At 43.6% G+C, this 22,336-nt stretch overlaps 1 protein-coding gene across 4 annotated transcripts in view; it reads right to left on the reverse strand.

The window, feature by feature from the left end:
- LOC108930991 (pituitary adenylate cyclase-activating polypeptide type I receptor-like) overlaps positions 1-22,336 on the reverse strand; it is a 43,845-nt gene that overhangs the window by 16,602 nt on the left and 4,907 nt on the right. For 3 of the 4 annotated variants that reach the window (XM_018746541.2, XM_018746550.2, XM_018746533.2), the window contains exons 2-5: positions 19,740-19,896; positions 10,680-10,785; positions 2,118-2,225; positions 929-1,029 (exon numbers count right to left, since the gene is read on the reverse strand). In XM_018746541.2, the coding sequence (XP_018602057.2) occupies positions 929-1,029; positions 2,118-2,225; positions 10,680-10,785; positions 19,740-19,784 (360 nt within the window). In that variant the 5' untranslated portion in view covers positions 19,785-19,896. Of the gene's footprint in view, positions 1-928; positions 1,030-2,117; positions 2,226-10,679; positions 10,786-14,871; positions 14,898-19,739; positions 19,897-22,336 lie in introns of those variants that run through there. The other variant, XM_018746558.2, reaches the window with a different exon arrangement.

Here is a 22,336-nt window from a genome sequence, read left to right on the forward strand (position 1 = left end):
AGATAGGCATGTTATGTAAAATACTAACAGTGTAGAATACAAACATTTACTAGAAAATACCATGGGATGCATATATAAAAGCTCAGTTTTTTTTTTGTTTTGTTTTGTTTTGTTTAATATCAAGATAATGTCATGTAGTTTTTAGCTCACTAGGGAAACAATCCTCCAGCATGGGAACTTAATATATTTGGGGTTTCTACAATTTGTATAACAGGTGCAGTTCACAGAGGAGCTTTGGTCTCCTATTACATTGCATTCTTTGCACATAAATACATCTTATTAATGCAATATTAGTTGCTAATATATACTAATTAGTAATCACACTATTGCTGATATTAAATATTAGTAATACACACACACACACACACACATTTTCAGAACCGCTCGTCCCATACGGGGTCCAGGAGCCTACCCGGGAACACAGGGGCGTAAGGCCGGAGGGGGAGGGGACACACCCAGGACGGGACGCCAGTCCGTCGCAAGGCACCCCAAGCGGGACTTGAACCCCAGACCCACCGGACAGCAGGACTGTGGTCCAACCCACTGCGCCACCGCACCCCCTTCATATTAGTAATATTTAATACATATTAGTAAATAGATTAATAAACAGTTTGACGGTGTTTCATTCTGGGACATAATGTGGAATGGAGTGGTGGTCAAGTCAATATGGCTAAGAAGAGACAAGGGCCAACTATAAACACTTGTGCTGTGACTTGCCAAACTGTCCAGTCTGAGGGCTATTTATACTTCTGAGGGAAACGGGTTTGGTCAAGGTGGACTGTTTGGATTAATACTTCTGTCAGGGAAGTGAAAAATCCATAGAAAGTGAGAGAACATTTCCCAGACCAAATTTTGGGAATGAAAATTTGGTTATAACAGGACCATTCATGATCACATGCAGGCAATAGGGGGGATGAAAGATGCTCACAGGCCTGGTGGTGTTCTCGTCAAAGAGGCAGGCGTCCACATAGTGCGGAAAGGGCTCTGACCAGCCGTCTTCAGTGCAGTTCCTGCTAATCTTTCCCAGTTCTGCAATACACAAAAACACACACCTGGCATTGCAGAGACTTCACACTGACACACACACTGTCTGAAGCCACTTGTCCCAAGCAGGGTTGCAGTGAGTCGGAGCCTAACCTGGCAGCACGGAGCACAAGGGACACACCCAGGATGGGATGCCAGTCCATCGCAAGGCACCCCAAGCAGGACTTGAACCCCAGACCCACCAGAGAGCAGGACCCAGCAAAACCACTGCACCACTATGTCCCCACACACACACACACACACACACACACACACACACACACACACACACACACACACACACACACACACACACACACACACACACACACACACATTTTCTGAACCGCTTGTCCTATACGGGGTCGCAGGGAACCGGAGCCTACCCGGCAACCCAGGGCGTACGGCCAGAGGGAGAGGGGACACACCCAGGACAGGACGCAAGTCCATCGCAAGGCACCCCAAGCAGGCCTTGAACCCCAGACCCACTGGAGAGCAGGACCCAGTCCAACCCACCACACCACTGCGCCACCACACCCCCCACACTGACACTCCACTATAAAAAAAATAATTGTTCTTTATCCCACTATAGAAGAAAAAAAAAAAAAAATTGGAAAACTTTTGGCACCTTTAGTTTATTTAAAAAAGAAATCTTTGATAAAAAAGGCATTTTAAATTGTATAAACGTTTCCATACTAACAGTTGTTTTTTTTTTTTTTTTCTAGGATCTCTTATGATTGTGAGAATATAATTTTCAAAAATGTGACAAGAAAAGGAACATACAGTTCCATTGCTACAAAGTACACATACAAGCACATCCTCACTGTCACACACACACAGCAAGATGTTTACACAGACATGCACATTAAACAAAATAGCTGATACATACCAAAATACATTTAATTACAGTATCTGTATGTTTTACCAAAACCCAATAAAATACTGCATAAACACCAAAAAGATGTACATTTTAGCTGGTAAAGTTTAACACACAAACACACACGCACAGGGGCATGCATGCATGCAAATGGTACGCAAATACAATGCAAATTAACAAATGCAATATAGAGGAAAAGAACAGGTAAATAACTCACCATAATCCGGGCTCATGAACTCAAAGAGTTCAGGGCAATTCACAACTACCACCTCTCCCACTTTTGCTGACTGCCAGCAGGTCAGATTGTCCCACATCCATGGACAGCCTACAGCAGGAATGTCAAAATGGTGAGGCATTTCCTCTTCTGGCAATAGGAAGAGCTACAGCACAGCATACTTTACCCTGCTGTTAAGAGTAGGGTAGAAGAAAATTCCAATGTATTTTTTGTATCAAGTTCAAAGCTCAGGTTATGGACTACAACATCAAGGTCAAGGCTTTGCACGTCAACAGGACCTGATCACTCCCTACAGCCCAGTGAGAATAATATGCTCCTCCACCTCTGACTGCTTGATAGTCCTACACCTGAGAGGACTACAATCTAAAGATGTGTAAGTTTTCTTTTTTGGCTCTGTTGTGGCGGAATGAATTCCCTCTGTCTCTTAGAACTGCTGAATCCCTTTTAACGTTCAATTAGGGTCTCAAAACACATCTTTTGAACTCACCTCTCTCCTGATCTCCTAACTGTTCATTAAACTTGCATCACCTCATCTTTCACGTTCATCTCAGTACTTCCTATCAATTTTATATGCAGCTACTCATATAAAGTGCACCAGCAAAAACAGTGGTATTAGATACATAGACAGACAGGCTGAAACCACTTGTTCTGAGTGGGGTTACGGTTAACCAGAGCCTAACCCAGCAACACAGGGTGCAGGGCTGGAGGAGGAGGGGACACACCCAGGACAGGATGCCAGTGCATTGCAAGACACCCTAAGCAGGACTTGAATCCCAGACCTACCAGAGAGCAAGACACGGCCAAACCCGCTGCGCCACCACGCCCCCCGCCCCTTTGTTGGATAAGCACACACACACACACACACACACACACATTTTCTGAACCGCTTGTCCCATACGGGGTTGCGGGGAACCGGAGCCTAACCCGGCAACACAGGGCGTAAGGCTGGAGGGGGAGGGGACACACCCAGGACGGGACGCCAGTCTATCGCAAGGCACCCTAAGCAGGACTCAAACCCCAGACCCACTGGAGAGCAGGACCAGGTTGAACCCACTGTGCCACCGCGCCACCGCGCCCCCCCCCCCCCCCCCCCCCCCCTTTGTTGGATAAACTGAAAAATTTAAATCTCAGCAAATATTACAATGAAAATAATGACCCTGGATGTTAAATGAAATTATGTATCTCAGTCTTTACATGCATGAAGGACCATGCGGGGCAACGTCTGATGGTGGCATGTCACATAGCTCCAAGACAAGTGAGGACTCGCACCCTCAACATCCCCTCACGTGTGTCTCTTTACTAAGCAGAGATGCTGTGCAGCATAGTGCTGCGCTGGGGAGCAGACATACTTCCTACACAACACTATGCAGCACAGGGCTGTGGGTTTTGGCCTACGGGCAGTTGCTTTTCTCCTGTAAGTTAAGAAGCAGCAAGGCCTGAATACCAATGTGGTACTGTGAGGGATGGGGGGTCATGGGGGGAAGGGTGTCTGCAGCGCAATGGATCCTGTCACTGTCCAAGGACTCAGCAGACGTTGTGCTGTGGGAACAAAGTGTGGCCTGTAAGTTCATATCTCAGGCAGGACTCTGTAGCCCTCAAAGCGGAAAAAAATGCAAAAATTCACACCAACTGAGTAGTGGAAGTTTGCCAGCGCAGGTGATTACACATCAGAATGACCAGACAGTTCAGTGCATTGCAGCACACACACACAAACACACACTGTCTGAAACTGCTTGTCCCAAGCAGGGTTGCAGCAAGCCGGAGCCTAACCCAGCAACACAAGGCACAAGGCTGGAGGGAACACATCCAAGGTGAGACACCAACCCGTCACAAGGCACCCCAAGGAGGACTTGAACCCACGGGACAGCAGGACCTGCCCAAACCCGCTGCACTGCTGCGCTGCCATGCTGCCATGCCACCATGCCCCCTGTGCATTGCAGCATGATATGAAAATATATTTTCCAGAGTTTACAAAAAATAAAAAAAGATAGTTATAGTTGGGAAAAGGCAGTTTGTTAATTGATGAAATGAAAAAAGACAAAAAAAAAAAAAAAAAACAAAATACAGGTGTACCCTGCTGTCTGCTCTCTTGGTATCAGCACTTTCACTATAATGCCTCTTAAAAATTAATACAGTACCCTTCTTTGCTATTCCTAAATCACCAACTATAACACCTTTTTTGTCAAAGTGTCTCAGGAAAAACTTACAACCTTATTAAAAATATATTTCTTATATTGCGTAACCTAAATGGACAAAAAAATGCAATAAAACATATTGTAGCGGCGGTGATGGGAGTGGTAGCTCTCCCATAATGCAGCACTGCTGCAGTGGATGTAAATAGTTTTTGGGCAACCGTTGTGGGGAGTTATGGGGCATTAACGACTCCCGTGTTGTTCTGTTGTTTGAGAGCTTTTGGCTAGACGTGTGTGTGCTCTGTGAGTACTGATTTCTAATGATTCAAAGACACAATAAAGCTTGTGTTCAGAAACTTCTGTCTCCCAAGCCATATTTCTGTTGCACAGTCTGGGTGGTTTCTTACAATATTTCTTAATTTACATAAATTTTTAAAGACATTTTTCAACGTTACCTGGGGTTTCAGGATGGGCTGGGAGCTGACTATAACTGTCCTCATAAGGAATAATTGGAAATGGGCTCTTGCTATACGCCTTTTTGCTATCCACCCCATTTTCAGCAATGGATTAAAGATGGCTACCGGGGTAAGAAAAAATGAGTTTGTTTTTATATCAATAAATACGTGTGTGTGGGTGTGTGTGTGTTTACATTTTGCATTCAAGTGGCTTATAATAACATATTTGCATTTAATAAAATTGTATATGATGTAAAGGATGAACTGTATGGGATGAACTGTATAGATACAAAGAGACAACACAAAAACAACAGTGAAGGGCTTCCTGTCAATATCCCTCCCTCTCAGTTTTAAGCACAGACCATTACAACCACTCTACCCTCCCAAAACAAAATTAATAACAAAAAAACATTATGAAAACAACACTAAAACCACCATTAGAGGTCCTCAAAGTTTTTGGCTGGACCAGTTGCCATGAATCAATGCAAAGGTAACAACTTGTGCGCTAGAAACCTATTAGCATGTTAGTTAAGGTTCTGGTGACCTACTACTGAGAAGCAGACCACATGACACACACACACATTTTCAGAACCGCTTGTCCCATACGGGGTCACGGGGAACCGGAGCCTACCCGGCAACACAGGGCGTAAGGCCAGAGGGGAAGGGGACACACCCAGGACGGGACGCCAGTCCGTCACAAGGCACCCCAAGCGGGACTTGAACCCCAGACCCACCGGAGAGCAGGACTGTGGTCCAACCCACTGCGCCACCGCACCCCTTACAGACCACATGACATTTCTCTAAAATTTATTGCAGTATCTAAAATTTATTGCGGGGGGGGCAGGCTGAGAGAGGGAGAGATACACAGAGGCCATGTGCGTCCTTACTGTCAGCAAAACTGTTTCCTTACTGACAGTCCGTATCAGTGAATGTGGAGACTGAGGCCTTCAAACCTCATATCTACAGCCCAGTTCTTCAAGGAGCCCGCAGGCAGACAGACAGAAACAGAGATCACTGCACACAAATGTAGAATAGAGAAAGCATTGCCTTTATACTTCGTCACATTTACATGTTCTGACCGAGCAGTTGTTTCTCCAAAATGACATACAATGGTTTCTAAGTAGTATTAAGCTGGAACCTTTATCCAAAGTCACTTCCAGTATGTTAGATACATTGCACTAGACTCTCCAGAGACAGCAAACATTTAGGTAGCAGAGCAATGTAACAGAAACACACTTACTAATGGCAGCTTTGAGTCACCATTCACCCAAAACACAACCCCATGTACTGTGGGTGAAAACCAGAGCACCCAAAGGGAACACACGCTAACATGAAGGGAACATGCAAACACCACACAGAATGGATTCAAACTCATATCCAAAGGCACAGCTCAAGTGCTGTGAGGAGATAGTAATACCTACTCTGTCATTGTGGAAACCTTTTCACCATATAAATGTGTACCGAAAGAATTATATCCAGAGGTAGTTACATATCCTGGAAAAATCAATATTCTTTTACACTCATCTACTCCAACAAAATCAGACAACAAGCTTCTGTGGAAGACACCAGCACAGTGCTCTTCCTCAAATTGGAATCTCCTGGTCACACATCCAGGGGGGTACAGCAGACTTGGCCAGGGCCTGCCATGTGGTGCACCCTCAGGCCAGGCCCCAACCCACTAAGACAAGCAGCTGCAGACAGTGTGTGTGGTCACATGTCTAATTCTTTACAATGCTACAGTACATTTATTCATTCAGCTGATGCTTTTCTGCAAAGCAGCTTACAATGTTAAGGTTACAATTATTACAGTTACTTACCCATTTATACAGTTGGGTAATTTTTACTGGAATAACTTAAGGTAAGTACCTTGCTCAAGGGCACTACAGCCAGAGCTAGGGATCACACCTGCAACCTTCAGAGCCAAAGGCAGTTACTGTAAGCACTGCACTACCAGCTGTCCCCTAGGTTTATTGTGTTACAAATACACACACACACACACACACACACACACACACACACACACACACACACACACACACACACACACACACACACACACACACATCTTCAGAACCGCTTGTCCCATACGGGGTCACGGGGAACCGGAGCCTAACCCGGCAACTCAGGGCGTAAGGCTGGAGGGGGAGGGGACACACCCAGGACGGGACGCCAGTCCGTCACAAGGCACCCCAAGCGGGACTCGAACCCCAGACCCACCGGAGAGCAGGACTGTGGTCCAACCCACTGCACCACCACACCCCCCACGTGTTACAAATAGTCAAGTGTTTTATGAGCAAGTCTGCTCACTATTGCAATGCTTTACACAGAATTAATCTAGCAATTTCTTTTGAAAGAAAATAAAAGAAAAAAGTAGCTGTACTGAAGCTAATGTAAGACTTGAAAGGGTTGGCATCTCCATATGAGGAAGGTATAAATAATGATAAGTACTGTTATGTGGACCACCAGTGCAGAATGGGAATGTGGGATTACAAAGACTCAAATGAACCATGCGTGTGTGTGTGTGTGTGTGTGTGTGTGTGTGTGTGTGTGTGTGTGTGTGTGTGTGTGTGTGTGTGTGTGTGTTCAAATGCATTTGGAAGACCTGGGGACAATGTCCTTCTGAAATGATGGCATACACACTCCTGCACCCAGACCACCCCATGACCATTCCCTTTTTCTTCTTCTCTTGCCTCTTCCTCCTGTCCCCTGCTGTTTTTGTCTTTGCTTCTTCTTTCCTCCCCCCTCCTTTTTGTCTGCAGCATCAACTATCTCAGCATGCTTTGATCATGCACAGCAGGATCACTGTATCTGGATGAAGCTACACCCCATTGTTCATCCACACACACACAGTTCACGGCAGGATGTCCACCGTGTGTCTGTCGCTCTGTGCTGCACTGATTCCACTGAAAGGACTAGACCCCAGAGGGCATGGAAATACAAGCACTCCAGACACACAAAAAGCCGCCGGCATGGCAATGGAAATTTTGTTTGCTCAGGGCTTCATTTATCCACATTAGCTAGCAGTCTGTAAAAATATCTGGCTGTGCCAATGATTGTGAAAGCGCTTGCGTGACATTCAAGTACAAACACTTGTGCAAGTGCAAGATAAACATATAATTTTTAATTATTTGTTGAAAAATGAAAAAAACCTAAATGCAGCTACTTGTATAATGCTCCATGTGGTGGTATGTGACAAATTGACTGTACTCAAGAATCACGTCTTTGAATCCAAATCTCTCCTTCTGATGATGTAATAGACTTTTTTATTATTCTCGGAGATGTACGTTGCTTAGGAGAAAAACGTCTGCTAAATGAATAAAAGTAAATTTAATGCAACGCACACAGGACAGGGATCTCCTTAAAAACAGGCCTTGCGTGATCACTGGCAAACGGTTAATTGCAAACAATTTCAACAAAGAGCATTTAGCCTGAAATAACCTCCAAGCAATGACTCCAGTCAAGATGAAAGCCATATTCACGCATGCTTCTGCATCTCCCAGATAAAGCAGCTGCCTTTCCGTTCATTATATGACTTCCTGTTTTTCTATTAATATTAAAACAACAGAAAAATTGGATGATTCGGCAACTTTGCTAACTGAAGTCACGTTAAACGTCTGTGATGTTCACTCTCCTAATGGGAAACGTACTTTATTTCTGTGCATTTTTTGCCCCAGGACACTCATCAGGAGATGAAAAACAGGAACTGAAAACCTGGGAACAATTACGTATTCCAAGAAAAAATTGGTTTGATTATTTTTTGATGCACGGACAGTGAAATTTTCTTGCAGAAATCGTGTATTTTAAAAAAGAGAAAACTAATAACATTCCAGCCAATCAGAAACAACTCATAAATCAGTAATTACCAATCAGAAACTGAACTTGGATATAAATGCGCAAACACGGGAAATACTGCACAATTCACTAACACTGCAACCAGTCAGAGAGAGGCGTGAAATCACCCCTTACAGATTAGAGACTATTTTTCAAACTCAGCAGCTGCATTCATTTCCAGGCTTACTGTATTTGCTTTTTTGCCTAGTCTACCTTTAAAACCTGAGCTAATAATTCAAGTCAAGTAAATTTTTCCAGCCCACTACAGATGGATGTCTACTGGGACTTGAACCAGCAACATTCAGGATATAAGTGTACATTCTTTGTCACTGAACATGCCTCCTCTACTGTCACCTACATGCAGTGCTGCAGCTGGAATAGCAAATCATTATCTAACTACAAATCCTGAGTCCAGCTTAAAAGTTCTCCACTTTTGGAAAGAGGCCATAAAACTGGTCCAAAAAGCTAATAAAAAGCAGCTTTCCCAAAATCATATCTGGGGTTAGAACACTAAGCCTCCCTTGAGCATTCAGATCCCATTCCCAGCTTCTGTTTCTTCAGGCCACAGTATGTTCAGCTGTGGGTAGTACTGCCTTGCACCAGATGGAATTAGGATCGAATCCCACTTTCCACTCTAGTACCCTTGACCAAGATATGCTGTATTACTCCAGCAAAATTTACCGAACCATATAAATGGATAAATCAGTACAAATAACTTTGACGAAATGTATCCAATGATTGAATTAATAAATGATTGCATAAAGCACAGACCGTGTTTAGAGACCCTGAGCTCTGTCACACCCTTGAGCTGCTGCCAGCAAGAAATGCTGCCCATCATGTGGAACCTGACAAAAGGTAGGAACAACTCAGCAAGCAGGGGTGGGGGAGTGCTCTGCTGACAGCCCATCTCCTGCGGACATTCTTCGCTGACACAGCCCTTTCCCAACAACCATCAGCTGTCAGCATACATCCGGATGGGTGCTGATGGCACTGGGGCTGCTGCCTTACACTTGAAAGACTTTGGTATGAATCCCACCTCCTGCTGCAGTACTCTTGATCAAGGTATTTCCCCTGAATTGATACAATAAAAATTACCCAGTCATGAATAAATCACTGTACATTATTTTGGAGAACAGTATTGGACAAACAAAACCGTATGTGCTATATGCAAATTTCTGTGGGAATTTGTTTGTGTACATATGTATGCCATCTATGTCAGCTTCTAGTTTCATAAGTGTTTAAAATATTTCTTTCTCAAATACCTACTCTTGAACTTGCTTTAAGGTGCAGAAAACATTTTTTTTTTTTATTAAATATTGTCTTTTAGTGATGCTACAAGTGCAGAGAGTAACAGATTTAAGACAATTTACATTTTTAAATGAACATCTGACATTGCGGAATGTATACAATTTACAAATGTTGATAAGTGCAAACGTTGTGTTTTCTGTGAATGCTGTAAAATCTTTTCTTGAAAGCAACTGAATATACCCCTTGTCAGCTATGTGGCCATTGTCCTCTTTACATGTGTAACCAGACCTCAAAGTCCTCCTTACTGCCACACGCACACATAAACACACACTTCATTATGCTCACACAAGGCATGGAAAACAGCAGCCTGTAAGAGTACACACCTCCACAAACATGCTCACATATTAGCAGAAAAAAATATAAATACCACATAAATACATACCCAAAAAAATCAAATAATTTACAAAACCACTTATTCTTATGTAGCACTCTATCCTGAAAACACACACAAATTCATAGGGTTGCAGGCAAAACAGTTGACAGATCACCACATATAACACATATTCACAAGAGCCATTTTATATTAAAGTAAGAACAGCAAAGATAATGACAGAGGCAACTATTAAACAAATTGTTCATAAATATAAGAAACAGTCATCTTGTTTTTTTATGATGATGAAGTGGCCGTACATATAGTGCAGACACACAGGTGTACTGTCTGTCACAGACACACTCACACACACACTGACCCACAGGTGCACTGAGACAAACAGAGGCACACACTCCTTCATGAACAGAGACAGATAGGCATGGGTACAAACAGATGCCCAGACAGCAGAGGCACTGACACACACACACAGAGCATGATCATCTATTACCCAGTCCCAGCTCCTCAGTGGACTCCTCTCTGGACATCTTCTCCATGCACTTCTCGTGCTCACGTTTGATTACGCAGTCCGAGTGCTCGGAGAGCATGGTGCACACCTGCAAAGCACCACGGGTCATAGTTACACACTGATGAGTTACACACTGCAGGGATCAGTTATACACTGGAGAATGACACACAATGCAGAGACCAGAGTTACACATCAATGACTGTTACACACTGCAAAGGTAAAACACCAAAAAGTGTTACATCCCACAGAGGGCATAGTTACAGATCTTATTCTGCAGAAGACAAGAGTTTCTGTAACCAAGGGCAAGGGCACAGTGGTGCTGGACCAGCTGTCCAGATCTCACAGCTTCCAGCACCAGACATGAGGGCAGAATGAGCTCCATTTGTTCCCTTCATTTCCTTTATTTCCTTCCCCTCTGCGGTGGCTGAGACCCTCATATGGAACTGTAACCCTGGATATGAACCCTCTCAATGGGATCCCACATCAGCTTATTAAATGCTATCTTAATAAGGATGAGGGCCCAAAAAAAGTCCTCGCAGAGATTTCGGAGATCTCTACCTCTTTCCAAAAAGCTGTCTGCAGATGACTTTGCTCATTCAGCAAGTTTATGTATGTACACACAAACAGCTGAAACTGCTTGTCCTGAACAGGGTTGCGGTGAACTGGAGCCTAACCCAGCAACACAGGGCACAAGGCTGGAGGGGAAGAGGACACACCCAAGATGGGACGCCAGTCCGTCGTAAGGCACCCCATGCGGAACTCGCACCCCAGACCCGCCAGAGAGCAGGACCCGGCCAAACCTGCTGCACCACCACACCCCTCTATAAAGGCACCATCCTAAGGGAAATAAAATAGGATTTCCAACAAGCAGTTGATGGCAGATTAACATCGGGACAATGGTTTCACAGGACTTAAAGCTAACCATGCTTGAAGGAAGCAGACTTGACCACCCTTTGTCAGCGTATTCTGGACTGTTCGAGAATTACAGAACTCGACAAATGTGTTTGTAGTGTATACCCTGATGGTTAGCGATAAAAGATTATTGTGCTGAAGATTAATTACAGCTGATATCATTACAGTTAATAAAATTAGCTGATGTATCATTATTATTATTATTATTATTGTTATTATTATTATTATAGAGGGGATGCGGTGGCGCAGTGGGTTGGACCGCAGTCCTGCTCTTTTGTGGGTCTGGGGTTCGAGTCCCGCTTGGGGTGCCTTGCGACGGACTGGCGTCCCGTCCTGGGTGTGTCCCCTTCCCCCTCCGGCCTTACGCCCTGTGTTGCCGGGTAGGCTCCGGTTTCCCGTGACCCCGTGAGGGACAAGCGGTTCTGAAAATGTGTGTGTGTGTGTGTGTATTATTATAGAATTCAGTGTAACTGTTTGGTGAAACAGTGCTTGCCATATTTTGACTCCTCATTTCCTTGTTTGCAACATAGCAGTTACTGTAATCCACAGGGGAATGTAATTGCTGACCGCTGACTGCACTACATGCGCCACTGGAAGTTTCTTACCATCATTTAGTCAAACCACAGAGCCCCTAATGAGAGCTCTCCTTAGCCCTTTAGCAACTCCCTTAACCACTATTTGTGTAAATTCACTTCTAACTAGTAATTGATAATAGGGCAACATGATGGTAAAGGGGATAGGATAGGATAGGATAGGATAGGATAACAGATGACACAAAATCCAGCTATACTGAAAAAAGCAAAAAAAAACACAAATAAATAACAAGAAAAATGGAAATATCAATACTGAGTTACAATTACACTAGCACAAGAGTAAAAGAGATTAAACCAGTGCAATGACTGGCCATATTTAATGTACTTCCATGTATCACCTAACCTGTATTTGACTGGCATTATGGAATCATGTGGCTGTTTGATAGAAGGACCCCAAAAAGCACTTCTTTGTGCGTTGTAACTGAATGATCTGGTGACTAAAGGACTTTATGGCAGTTACTGGAGGGGTGTGAGCTATTGCCTGTAACAGACACTAATTTCCTCGTCATTCTGGCCTCCTCCACTAAGTCAATGGTTCGACTTACAATTTTTCGACTTTACGATGGTGAGCTGGTGATAGACATTCAGTAGAAACCATACTTCGAATTTTGATTTTTTGATAGGCAATACATGGTTAAATGTGCAACTATGTATAAAATATTGAAAACTGTCATACTCCCACTTTTCACCAGGCTGTCTATACAAACACGTCACGAATTAATTCTACAACTTCAAGTAAGTGGCTTGAACCCTGCTTGAGTCCTCAACTAGCATGTGTTTTGTACAAGTATTGTGTGTTCTTTGTGTGTGTAAATCTGTGCGAAGATATGGTAGGTGTAACTCTTGTGGCCTTACGTAGCCTGAATGGTGCTGGTTTGAGTCTTACAAGAGATCCTGCGATAGTAATGAGCAATATACTTATCCTGAACTGCTTCAGCAAAAATACTAAAAACAGTTCTGTTACAATAACTGTATAAAAGAGTAAAATGCTTTAGATAAAAGTCTCAGAACAGAAAAAAGAAAGAGACCAAACCTTGGTTAGGTGGTCTAATTAACTCCCTCCAGGTTTCTTTGTGTATCTGTGTCCTGCTACGGCCTGGTGACCGATCCAGGGCTGGTTCCTGACATGTGCCCAGTAGTTTAACTGCACACCTACATGTAGGCTTACTGGAAAAGCTTGTTAGAACTTCCACTGTACAGATGTTGATGTTGTACTTGGAGAGAAAAAGGAACAGTTTTACTGAGACACATTTGGAACGCTGGTTGCTCTGTGTGTCAAATGGAATCTACAAGATTCACTCCAAGAGTGTTTTGTTTGTTAAACAGGGATTGCATTTGGCGGGGTGGGGTGTTTGCGGATTGCATAGAACATCCGTACTTCTTACCCTTGATTAAATATTTCCCTCAATCTCTAATGCTCCAAATCAAATCACAGTTCTAAGTGTTATATCTGTCAAAATCAACAATTTACTGCAACAGGGAACATAAGTGAAGTATGGGGGACACACCTTCAAAACAAGTTTATTAAAATTGTTCAGTTGTAGGTATTAGGAACAGTTCCCACTCACCATATTATCAGCAATGATAAGCATTCTCATCTCTACTGATTTTTTTTGGCAGGAAAAACCTTACTATTTTTTTCTACTTATATTATCTGTTTGGCTACTTTGTGTGTGTATTACATACATATATGACAAAGCTGTGTATGTATTTACAGTATATATAGCTGTATTTATATTGTATGCTGCCGCAACCAAAGTGAATTTCCCACTGGGGTTAATAAAGTTTCATTCATTCATTCTTTCAGTCACTCATTCAAATGCTGATTGAGCTAAAGGGTTACCTTCATAAACAGATGTCAGATGTCATCATCACATGTTGCATTTAGCCTATAACAGCAGATCATATAGCTGAAGAACTGACTGTTCACATAAAGCTATTGGAACTGGTTGCACAGAAAATGAAATCTATTCTCTTTTATGTCTCTGTGAAAAGGAACCAAGGCGTCTGTCTCTGCGACCATGACATTGTCACTCTCTGTAGCTGTCGAATGCTCGCGGTGCCTCAGCTGTGCTCTGCTGCTCCAGTCTTGTTGCCCATGTGTCAAGTTCAGAGCTGATAGGTAGTGTACTGTACACAGAGGTCACAGAATGGAATGGACACATGTATACTGTAATAACACATATGTTGATTAGACATCATGTCAGAAAGCTGATTTCTGATCCCACAGTGATAGTTCCGAAGCATTTATTTCCTATGACATGATTTACTGATGTGCAGTGTTGTTGTTTAGCTATTTCATTTTTAGTTATTTTATTTGAATAATTGATTAACAATAATGATTTTTTTAAACAAATAATTTTTTAAATGAATATGTATGAATATATGTATGTACTTATTTCAGGGGGATAGCGATGTTCCAGAATAAAACTCTTCTGTAAGAATCTAAATATAGTTTGAAAAGCAATATACCATCACCATCAGTTGAATAATGACACTGAACAGCTGAGTTGCACACTCCATTCCCACCCATTATAGCAGCAACTTGAAAGATACAGCTGAACATATACTACATATAGGGGGGTGTGGTGGTGCAGTGGCACAGTGGGTTTGACCGGGTCCTGCTCTCAGGTGGGTCTGGGGTTCAAGTCCTGCTGAGGGTGCCTTACAATGGACTGGTGTCCTGTCCTGGGTGTGTCCCCTTGCGCCCTGTATTGCTGGGGTTGGCTCCGGCTCCCTGCGACACCCCATATGGCACAAGCGGTTTCAGATGATGATGATGATGGGGTGGAGATGCTGCGCATATAACATAACAGCTTTCTTAGCATCCTTTTTCTTAGTAACGTTGCCATTTAATAATATACACATCAGCCTGAGTGGCACAATACTTTAAGTTTAATTCTCATGTAAATAACCTGTTGTTGCTTTGACAGTTTTCTATGAAAGCATTGTTACTGGTGACATTCCAAGTCCCAAAAGCCAGAGTTGGCGCCCGAGGTTTGGGTCGGCCGGGCACTCGGCCCCGACCACCACCCAAATCACAACGCACTGGCCCATACGGCTCCCTGTCTAGGATTGCACCCCCCGCCCCCCGACCCCGCACTGTGTGTGCAGTGAGATGTCGCCATTCACAACATCTGTGACTAAATTTGTTGGATTCCAGTGTCCCACTTTCCACACCATAGATAGGAGATGTTACAATGAAGAATCAAGCTGATTTCTGCCCCCAAAAGTAGTACAGGTGGTCTTCGACTTATGACATATGCAGCTTAAGGCAACCCAGTCTTACAAAGGTTGTCCCATCATTCTTTTTACATTTATCAACATTATCATTATTACTTGTTACACTGGCTTACAATTGTTACTTTCTAGAATGCCCTGGAGGGGTGGGCAACTACTGGCCCATGGACCCCCAGAGGTTTTTTCTCCCTCAACCTTCATTTGGGAGTTTTTGTTCCTTTCCCCGGTGGCCAGTAGGTATATTTATAGCTCTATAAAAGTACTTTTTTATGGTAGCCATTAGTCTACTGTCTTCTTTCTTTGTATCTCTTTTTCTTATCTTATGCTTGTGTTAAAGTGCTCTGTGTCACTGCGTGAGAAGAGCGCTCTATAAAAATAAATTGAATTGAATTGAATTGAATTGAATTATTTTTGAGTTGCAACATTTGGTTGCAATGTCTAATGATGACTGCTCCATCTGTTGTAGGAAAACATCGGCTGGCCTTGCTGCCACAAGGCACCATATTTTTTATTGACTCACTCAGTGTGTCTATCAGCCATTGCATCTTATTTCCAAAAATGTTGTATTTGCAGAATATTTTGTTTATGATGTGCATTTTATTTAAAATGGCTAGCAATTTAAAACGTATTTTGGTGGTGCAGAAAAAATGGAAAGAAAACAAATTTAGAAATGAAAGCGAAAATAATAGTGCATCATAAAAATACAATACCATATTGTATGTATACCATTATTTTTCTATAGCAGTGTTGTTTTAAGAATAATCTTAAAATCTTGTCGCAGGACTTGGTATTTTTATGAATAATGTGTTACATTTCTGAAAAAAATATTGTAGCGGCAGAGGGGGAAGCTGTAGTTCTCCCATAATGCAGCACTGCCACTGTATGTTAATAGCTGTTGCCCAGTTGGAAGGTATCGGGGGATTACTGACTCCCATGTTCTGATTGTCTGTAGTTTTAGCAAGGTATGTGTACACTCTTTGAGTGCTGTTGACTTTCCATGCCAAGGCCCAATAAAGCTTGTGATCCTACATTTCTGTTTCTGAGCTGTTGGGGTCTGGAAGGGTTATGACAGTTGTGTCAGAGGTGGGATGAAAATAGATGTAGATTTAAGTGCCTTAGTCAATGAACCAGAGCTGTAAAGTGTATCGCCTACTGGATGAGACAACACTACTTAAGTGATGCTTTTACCCCAAAGCAACTGTGTTAAGCTACTTACATTGATTTATACTACTGTGAAGTATTTATTGTACCAGTTGAGAGTGAGTACCTTGCTCAAGGATTCTACAGTAGGAGGTGGGATTCAAACTTGGGTCCTCTGACTGACAACTCTTACCACAATGCCACCTGCTGCCCTCTGCAGCTCAGAGCTCTGGAATCAGTCTTTACTTATGAGTTTACAGGAGCCTGGAGCCCCCAGGTGCCTTTGTCATTGTTTGCTGATTGGCTAAAAAGAGTCAAACAATGTGCCTGCTGGCTTTGTTGTGATTTTTATTCGTTTACAGGAGCTTGCAGACACACTACAGCTCTGTCTTTTGGCTGGAACTATACATTAGTCGCTATATGTTGCTTAACAGCTGGTACTCAGTAGTTCTGCCAGATGACTCAAGCACTAAATGTGGATGGGTTTACACAGTGATAATGTGTGTCAGCTGACTCTAGCACTGTTTGCCAGTTGGTTCACATTGACACTGAGAGTAAATCAGCCATCCAACAATCTCCTCTGCCACACACACTGGACACCCCAGAAAGCTGTATGAAAAGAAATAAGCACATCATGTCACATGATACCGGCATAGATATCTTCTCCAAAGAAAACCACAAAACTACCAGTAAAAGCCATCATTCAGGAACTAAGAACGTACAACATGTCCATGTTTTTCTCTGCTTAGTAATATCAAATAAATTCCACTCTTCTTGTTGGAATTATATCACAAATTATTCTCCTCTGTATTGTCTTCTTTGTGATGAATCCTTAATTGCATGGTCATGCTGATATTTTATAAATTCAGAGATAAGTCATGAAACTGACAGCACTTGTGAGACTGATGCAAAGAGGCAGAATACAGATTGATTATTAAGACAAGATCACGACAAAATTAAACACAGTGCCCAGCTACTTGGTGGATAAGGTCATATTTAGTAGTTAGTTTAAACCCATTTACGCTAAGCATAAGCTAATTGTCAATATGTAATTGTCTCTACATTTTAGACCTAATGTTGATTAGGTGCCAAAGTGTAAATCATTACAAAGTTTAAAGCAGGAATTACAAATTCTGCAGAAAAAGTGCAGAATTCTCACTAATGACCATTCACCAAATTAGTGGTAAATAACAGAAAGTTAAGACAAAAAAGGTTTTTCTCTCAGTCAGGCTCTTCCAAGGTCAGGGTCTGGACAATAAAAACATATTTTTTTCTGTAAAGTTTATGCATCAATGCAGTTTCATTAACCACTTTTCCTGAGCAGGATCACAGTGAACTAGTCTATCCGCAGAAGAACTGGGTGCAATGCTGAGTGGCTCTACACCCTGGATGCCAGTCCATTACAGGGTAGCTGACTCACATGTACACACTTACTCTCCCATTCAAACACAATGGGTAATACAGCGTCACAAATTAAAGCTTGCCTTTTGCAATCATGCCAATGGATTTTTACTTTATTTCTATCAACACAACCCTAGACGTGCCAGCCTTTTCTCGGTATCACCTTTTCCTTCACTAGGATAGTAAGCTACTACACCTTATACATCAAGTATAAATAAGGAATAAAGTAAACATATTTTGAAGTACTTCTTTTTTTCCTCAAGCATCAGAGGTGTTTACCTCTGAGCCAAAAATATTACATCGATGTACAATATGTATTATTTTTACATTGTTTATATATGTCTTTCTCTGTTTATGCTAAGTATATAAAATTAAAAAGAGTTTTATAAAATAGTGATATTGATTATATCTATTTACAGTTAGATGCCATAGCTTCCAGAAGGAAATTGTTAAGGGTACTCTACATTAATAAAAAATAAAATAAATGCCTTTAACCGTTTAGTCAGTTGTTTATTTATTTAACATCAGAGTTTACTGTGTTCTCATTTATTCTAAATACAAAATTATATTTAATTAATCATTTAACTATCATTAAACACAGCACCCATTAAGATGTCAGGCTATACAGCGTATATGTTTTGTTATGTTCTGATCTGAACAACAAAAGACCATTCAAATATTTAAGTTTCTGAAATTCTGTGAAGGGCTGGTATCATGCTCTGGGTGTAGAGTCCTCAGCCTTGCATCCTGTGTTTCTGAGATAGGCTCTAGAAAACTGTGACTGACTTGGACAAGTGGTTAACAACTGTGAGTCAGGAAGTTTTTGAAAACATCAAAATGTGTTGAATCAAGTACAGAAATCAATGAACAGCAAGGCAGGGGCCTTTATGTATTATATGTATTTCTGTATATATATTCTGTATATATTTCTGACAGTTTCTGTATGTGTGTGTGTGAGTTTCTGTATGTTGCTTTTTAAATTTTTTAAACCAGTATGTGACTGTACTCACACACACACACACACATTTTCAGAACCGCTTGTCCCATACGGGGTCACGGGGGAACCGGAGCCTACCCGGCAACACAGGGCGTAAGGCCGGAGGGGGAGGGGACATACCCAGGACGGGACGCCAGTCCATCGCAAGGCACCCCAAACGGGACTCGAACCCCAGACCCACCGGAGAGCAGGACTGTGGTCCAACCCACTGCGCCACCGCACCCCTATGTGACTGTACTCATTCCAGTCAATTAATCTCATTTAATTGATCTAAATAGCAGTCAATTAGCTGCTGCATGCTAGTGTCCTTCCACAGAGCAGCATTATAGTAAACTGGGCTACTTCTTCAACACAGTGCACAAAAAACCTGCAGTCTCAACATTTAATAATTCAATTTAAAAAAGAAACAGAAATATTGAACATAAAAGTATTTAATAAAGTTATTAAGAAGGGTGAACTGATCAGTTTTTGCATGTGTAGAGCACTGCAGTGACTAACTTTGAGATCCCTGTACTATGCCCTCCAGCAACAGCCCTCTCAATCCACACATCTCAGAATGTCACTCTTGGAAGGAAAGTGCACTTGACTAACAGACATCATCTTGCAGAGATGCTTTTCAAACACACCAGAACACTGTTACTGTTCACACACACAGAAAGACACATATTCATGCCCAGTACCATCACATGTCACATCTCCATGCTCATGATAATGAGAGGGTATGAGGGCAGTGAAAGAGGAGGGCAGACATAGGCTCACCATGGGTAGAAATGCCAGAACGATGAGCAGGTGTCCCATTGCCATCTTGCTCTTTGAGGTTGAAAGGGTCCCTCTTAACTGATTTTCACCGTGAACTGGAGTCCTGTGGAGCAAGTCCAGCAGCTGTTGGTCCACGCCTACTCCAACATTTCAGGCCCTGGAAACAAGGCAGACAGAGAAGAGTGTTGATTTCCAATGTGTGTCCACCACATGGGAAAAGTCTCTAAGCTGTTCCTAAAATTGCAATAATTAGCAGATTTTTAAATAATCAAATGTAAGAACATCAGCCTTATAAGGGCTTATGGCTGTCGTGAAGTAATCAAGTTCTTTGGTTAGTTGCAGACAAGTTCCCCTGTATCTCAACTGGGTGATACACTATAGATATATTTAAACATATGTGTGTGCATACATACACACACACACACACACACACACACATACATTCTCAGAACCGCTTGTCCCAGAGCCTACCCAGCAACAGAGGGCATAAGGCCGGAGGGGGAGGGGACACACCGAGGACGGGACGCCAGGCCGTCGCAAGGCACCCCAAGCGGGACTCGAACCTCAGACCCACCTGAAAGCAAGACCCGGACCAACCCACTGCGCCACCACGCCCCCCTACCTTAAACATATAATGGAAATATAAATGTCATTTGTCAAATGTCAAAAAGCTGACAATAAGTAAGTCATGTTAAAAATACTTCATGGCAACTAAAAACAGTCCTTGTTACATTATTACATTTTAATTTTATACAGGACTGACAGAATTACTTCCACAACCCATAAAGTGATAACGTTTCCTTTATAAATATGTGTATGAGAAAAATGCTTAAATTTCTACACTAGGGAAATTAACATTCTATGAGGATGATAATTAAAATAAATTTTTTTTTTCTGGATACCCCTTATGAAGAAAAAATCAAGGCTATCGTTTACCCTGCCCGGTATGGGGTCACCGGGGCCCCACCCTGGAGCCAGGCCTGGGGGCGGGGCTCACATGCGAGCGCCTGGTGGCTAAGTCTATGCCCACGGGGCCTGGCCAGGCTCAGCCCGAAGCCATGACGTGGAGCCGCTCTACGGTGGGCTCACCACCTGCCGGAGAGACCGTAAGGGGCCGGTGCATTGTGATTTGGGCGGTGGTCGGGGCCGAGTGCCCGGCCAACCCAAACCTCGGGCGCCAACTCTGCTTTTTGGGACTTGGAATGTCACCTCACTGGTAGGGAAGGAGCCTGAGCTGGTGCGGGAAGTTGAGAGATACCGTCTAGATATAGTCGGGCTCACTTCCACCCACAGCTTGGGTTCTGGAACCACTCTTCTCGACCAAGGGTGGACTCTCCACTATTCTGGCGTTGCCCAGGGTGAGAGGCGGCGGGCGGGTGTGGGCTTATTAATAGCCCCCCAGTTTAGCCGCCATGTGTTGGAGTCTACCCCGGTGAATGAGAGGGTCATCTCCTTGCGCCTTCGGGTCAGGGAACGGTCTCTCACTGTCGTTTGTGCTTATGTGCCTAGTGGCAGTGTAGAGTACCCGGCCTTCTTGGAGTCCCTGGAGGGCGTGCTGGAAAGCGCTCCCACTGGGGACTCTGTCGTTCTACTGGGGGACTTTAACGCCCACGTGGGCAGCGACAGTGATACCTGGAGGGGCGTGATTGGGAGGAACGGCCTCCCTGATCTGAACCCGAGTGGTGAGTTGTTATTGGATTTCTGTGCTAGTCACGGTTTGTCCATAACAAACACCATGTTCATGCATAAGGGTGTCCATCAGTGCACTTGGCACCAGGACACCCTAGGTCGGACGTCGATGATCGACTTTGTAGTCGTTTCTTCTGACCTTCGGCCATATGTCTTGGACACTCGGGTGAAGAGAGGGGCTGAGCTGTCAACTGATCACCACCTGGTGGTGAGTTGGATTCGATGGCGGGGGAGAAAGCTGGACAGACCTGGCAGGCCCAAACGCATAGTGAGGGTCTGTTGGGAACGTTTGGCGGAGGCCCCTGTCAGAGAGGTCTTCAACTCCCACCTCCGACAGAGCTTCAACCAGGTCCCGAGGGAGGTGGGGGACATCGAGTCTGAATGGACTATGTTCCGTGCCTCCATTGTCGGGGCGGCGGTTTGGAGCTGCGGCCATAAGGTCTCCGGTGCCTGTCGTGGCAGCAATCCCCGAACACGGTGGTGGACACCGGAAGTAAGGGATGCCATCAAGCTGAAAAAGGAGTTCTATCGGGCCTGGCTGGCTCATGGGACTCCTGAAGCAGCTGACGGGTACCGACGGGCCAAACGGAGCGCGGCTCTGGCAGTCGCCGCGGCAAAAACTCGGGCTTGGGAGGAGTTCAGTGAGGCCATGGAGAAAGACTTTCGGTCGGCCTCAAAGAGATTCTGGCAAACCGTCCGGTGACTCAGAAGGGGGAAGCAGTGTTCCACAAACACTGTTTACAGTGGAAGTGGTGCGCTGCTGACCTCAACTGAGGATGTCCTCGGGCGGTGGAAGGAGTACTTTGAGGATCTCCTCAATCCCTCCGACACGCCTTCCGTAGAGGAAGCTGAGACTGGGGACTTGGAGGGGGACTCGTTCATTACCCTGGCTGAAGTTGCTGAGGTAG

This window comes from Scleropages formosus, chromosome 17, assembly GCF_900964775.1.
Source record: "Scleropages formosus chromosome 17, fSclFor1.1, whole genome shotgun sequence".
NCBI lineage: Eukaryota > Metazoa > Chordata > Actinopteri > Osteoglossiformes > Osteoglossidae > Scleropages > Scleropages formosus.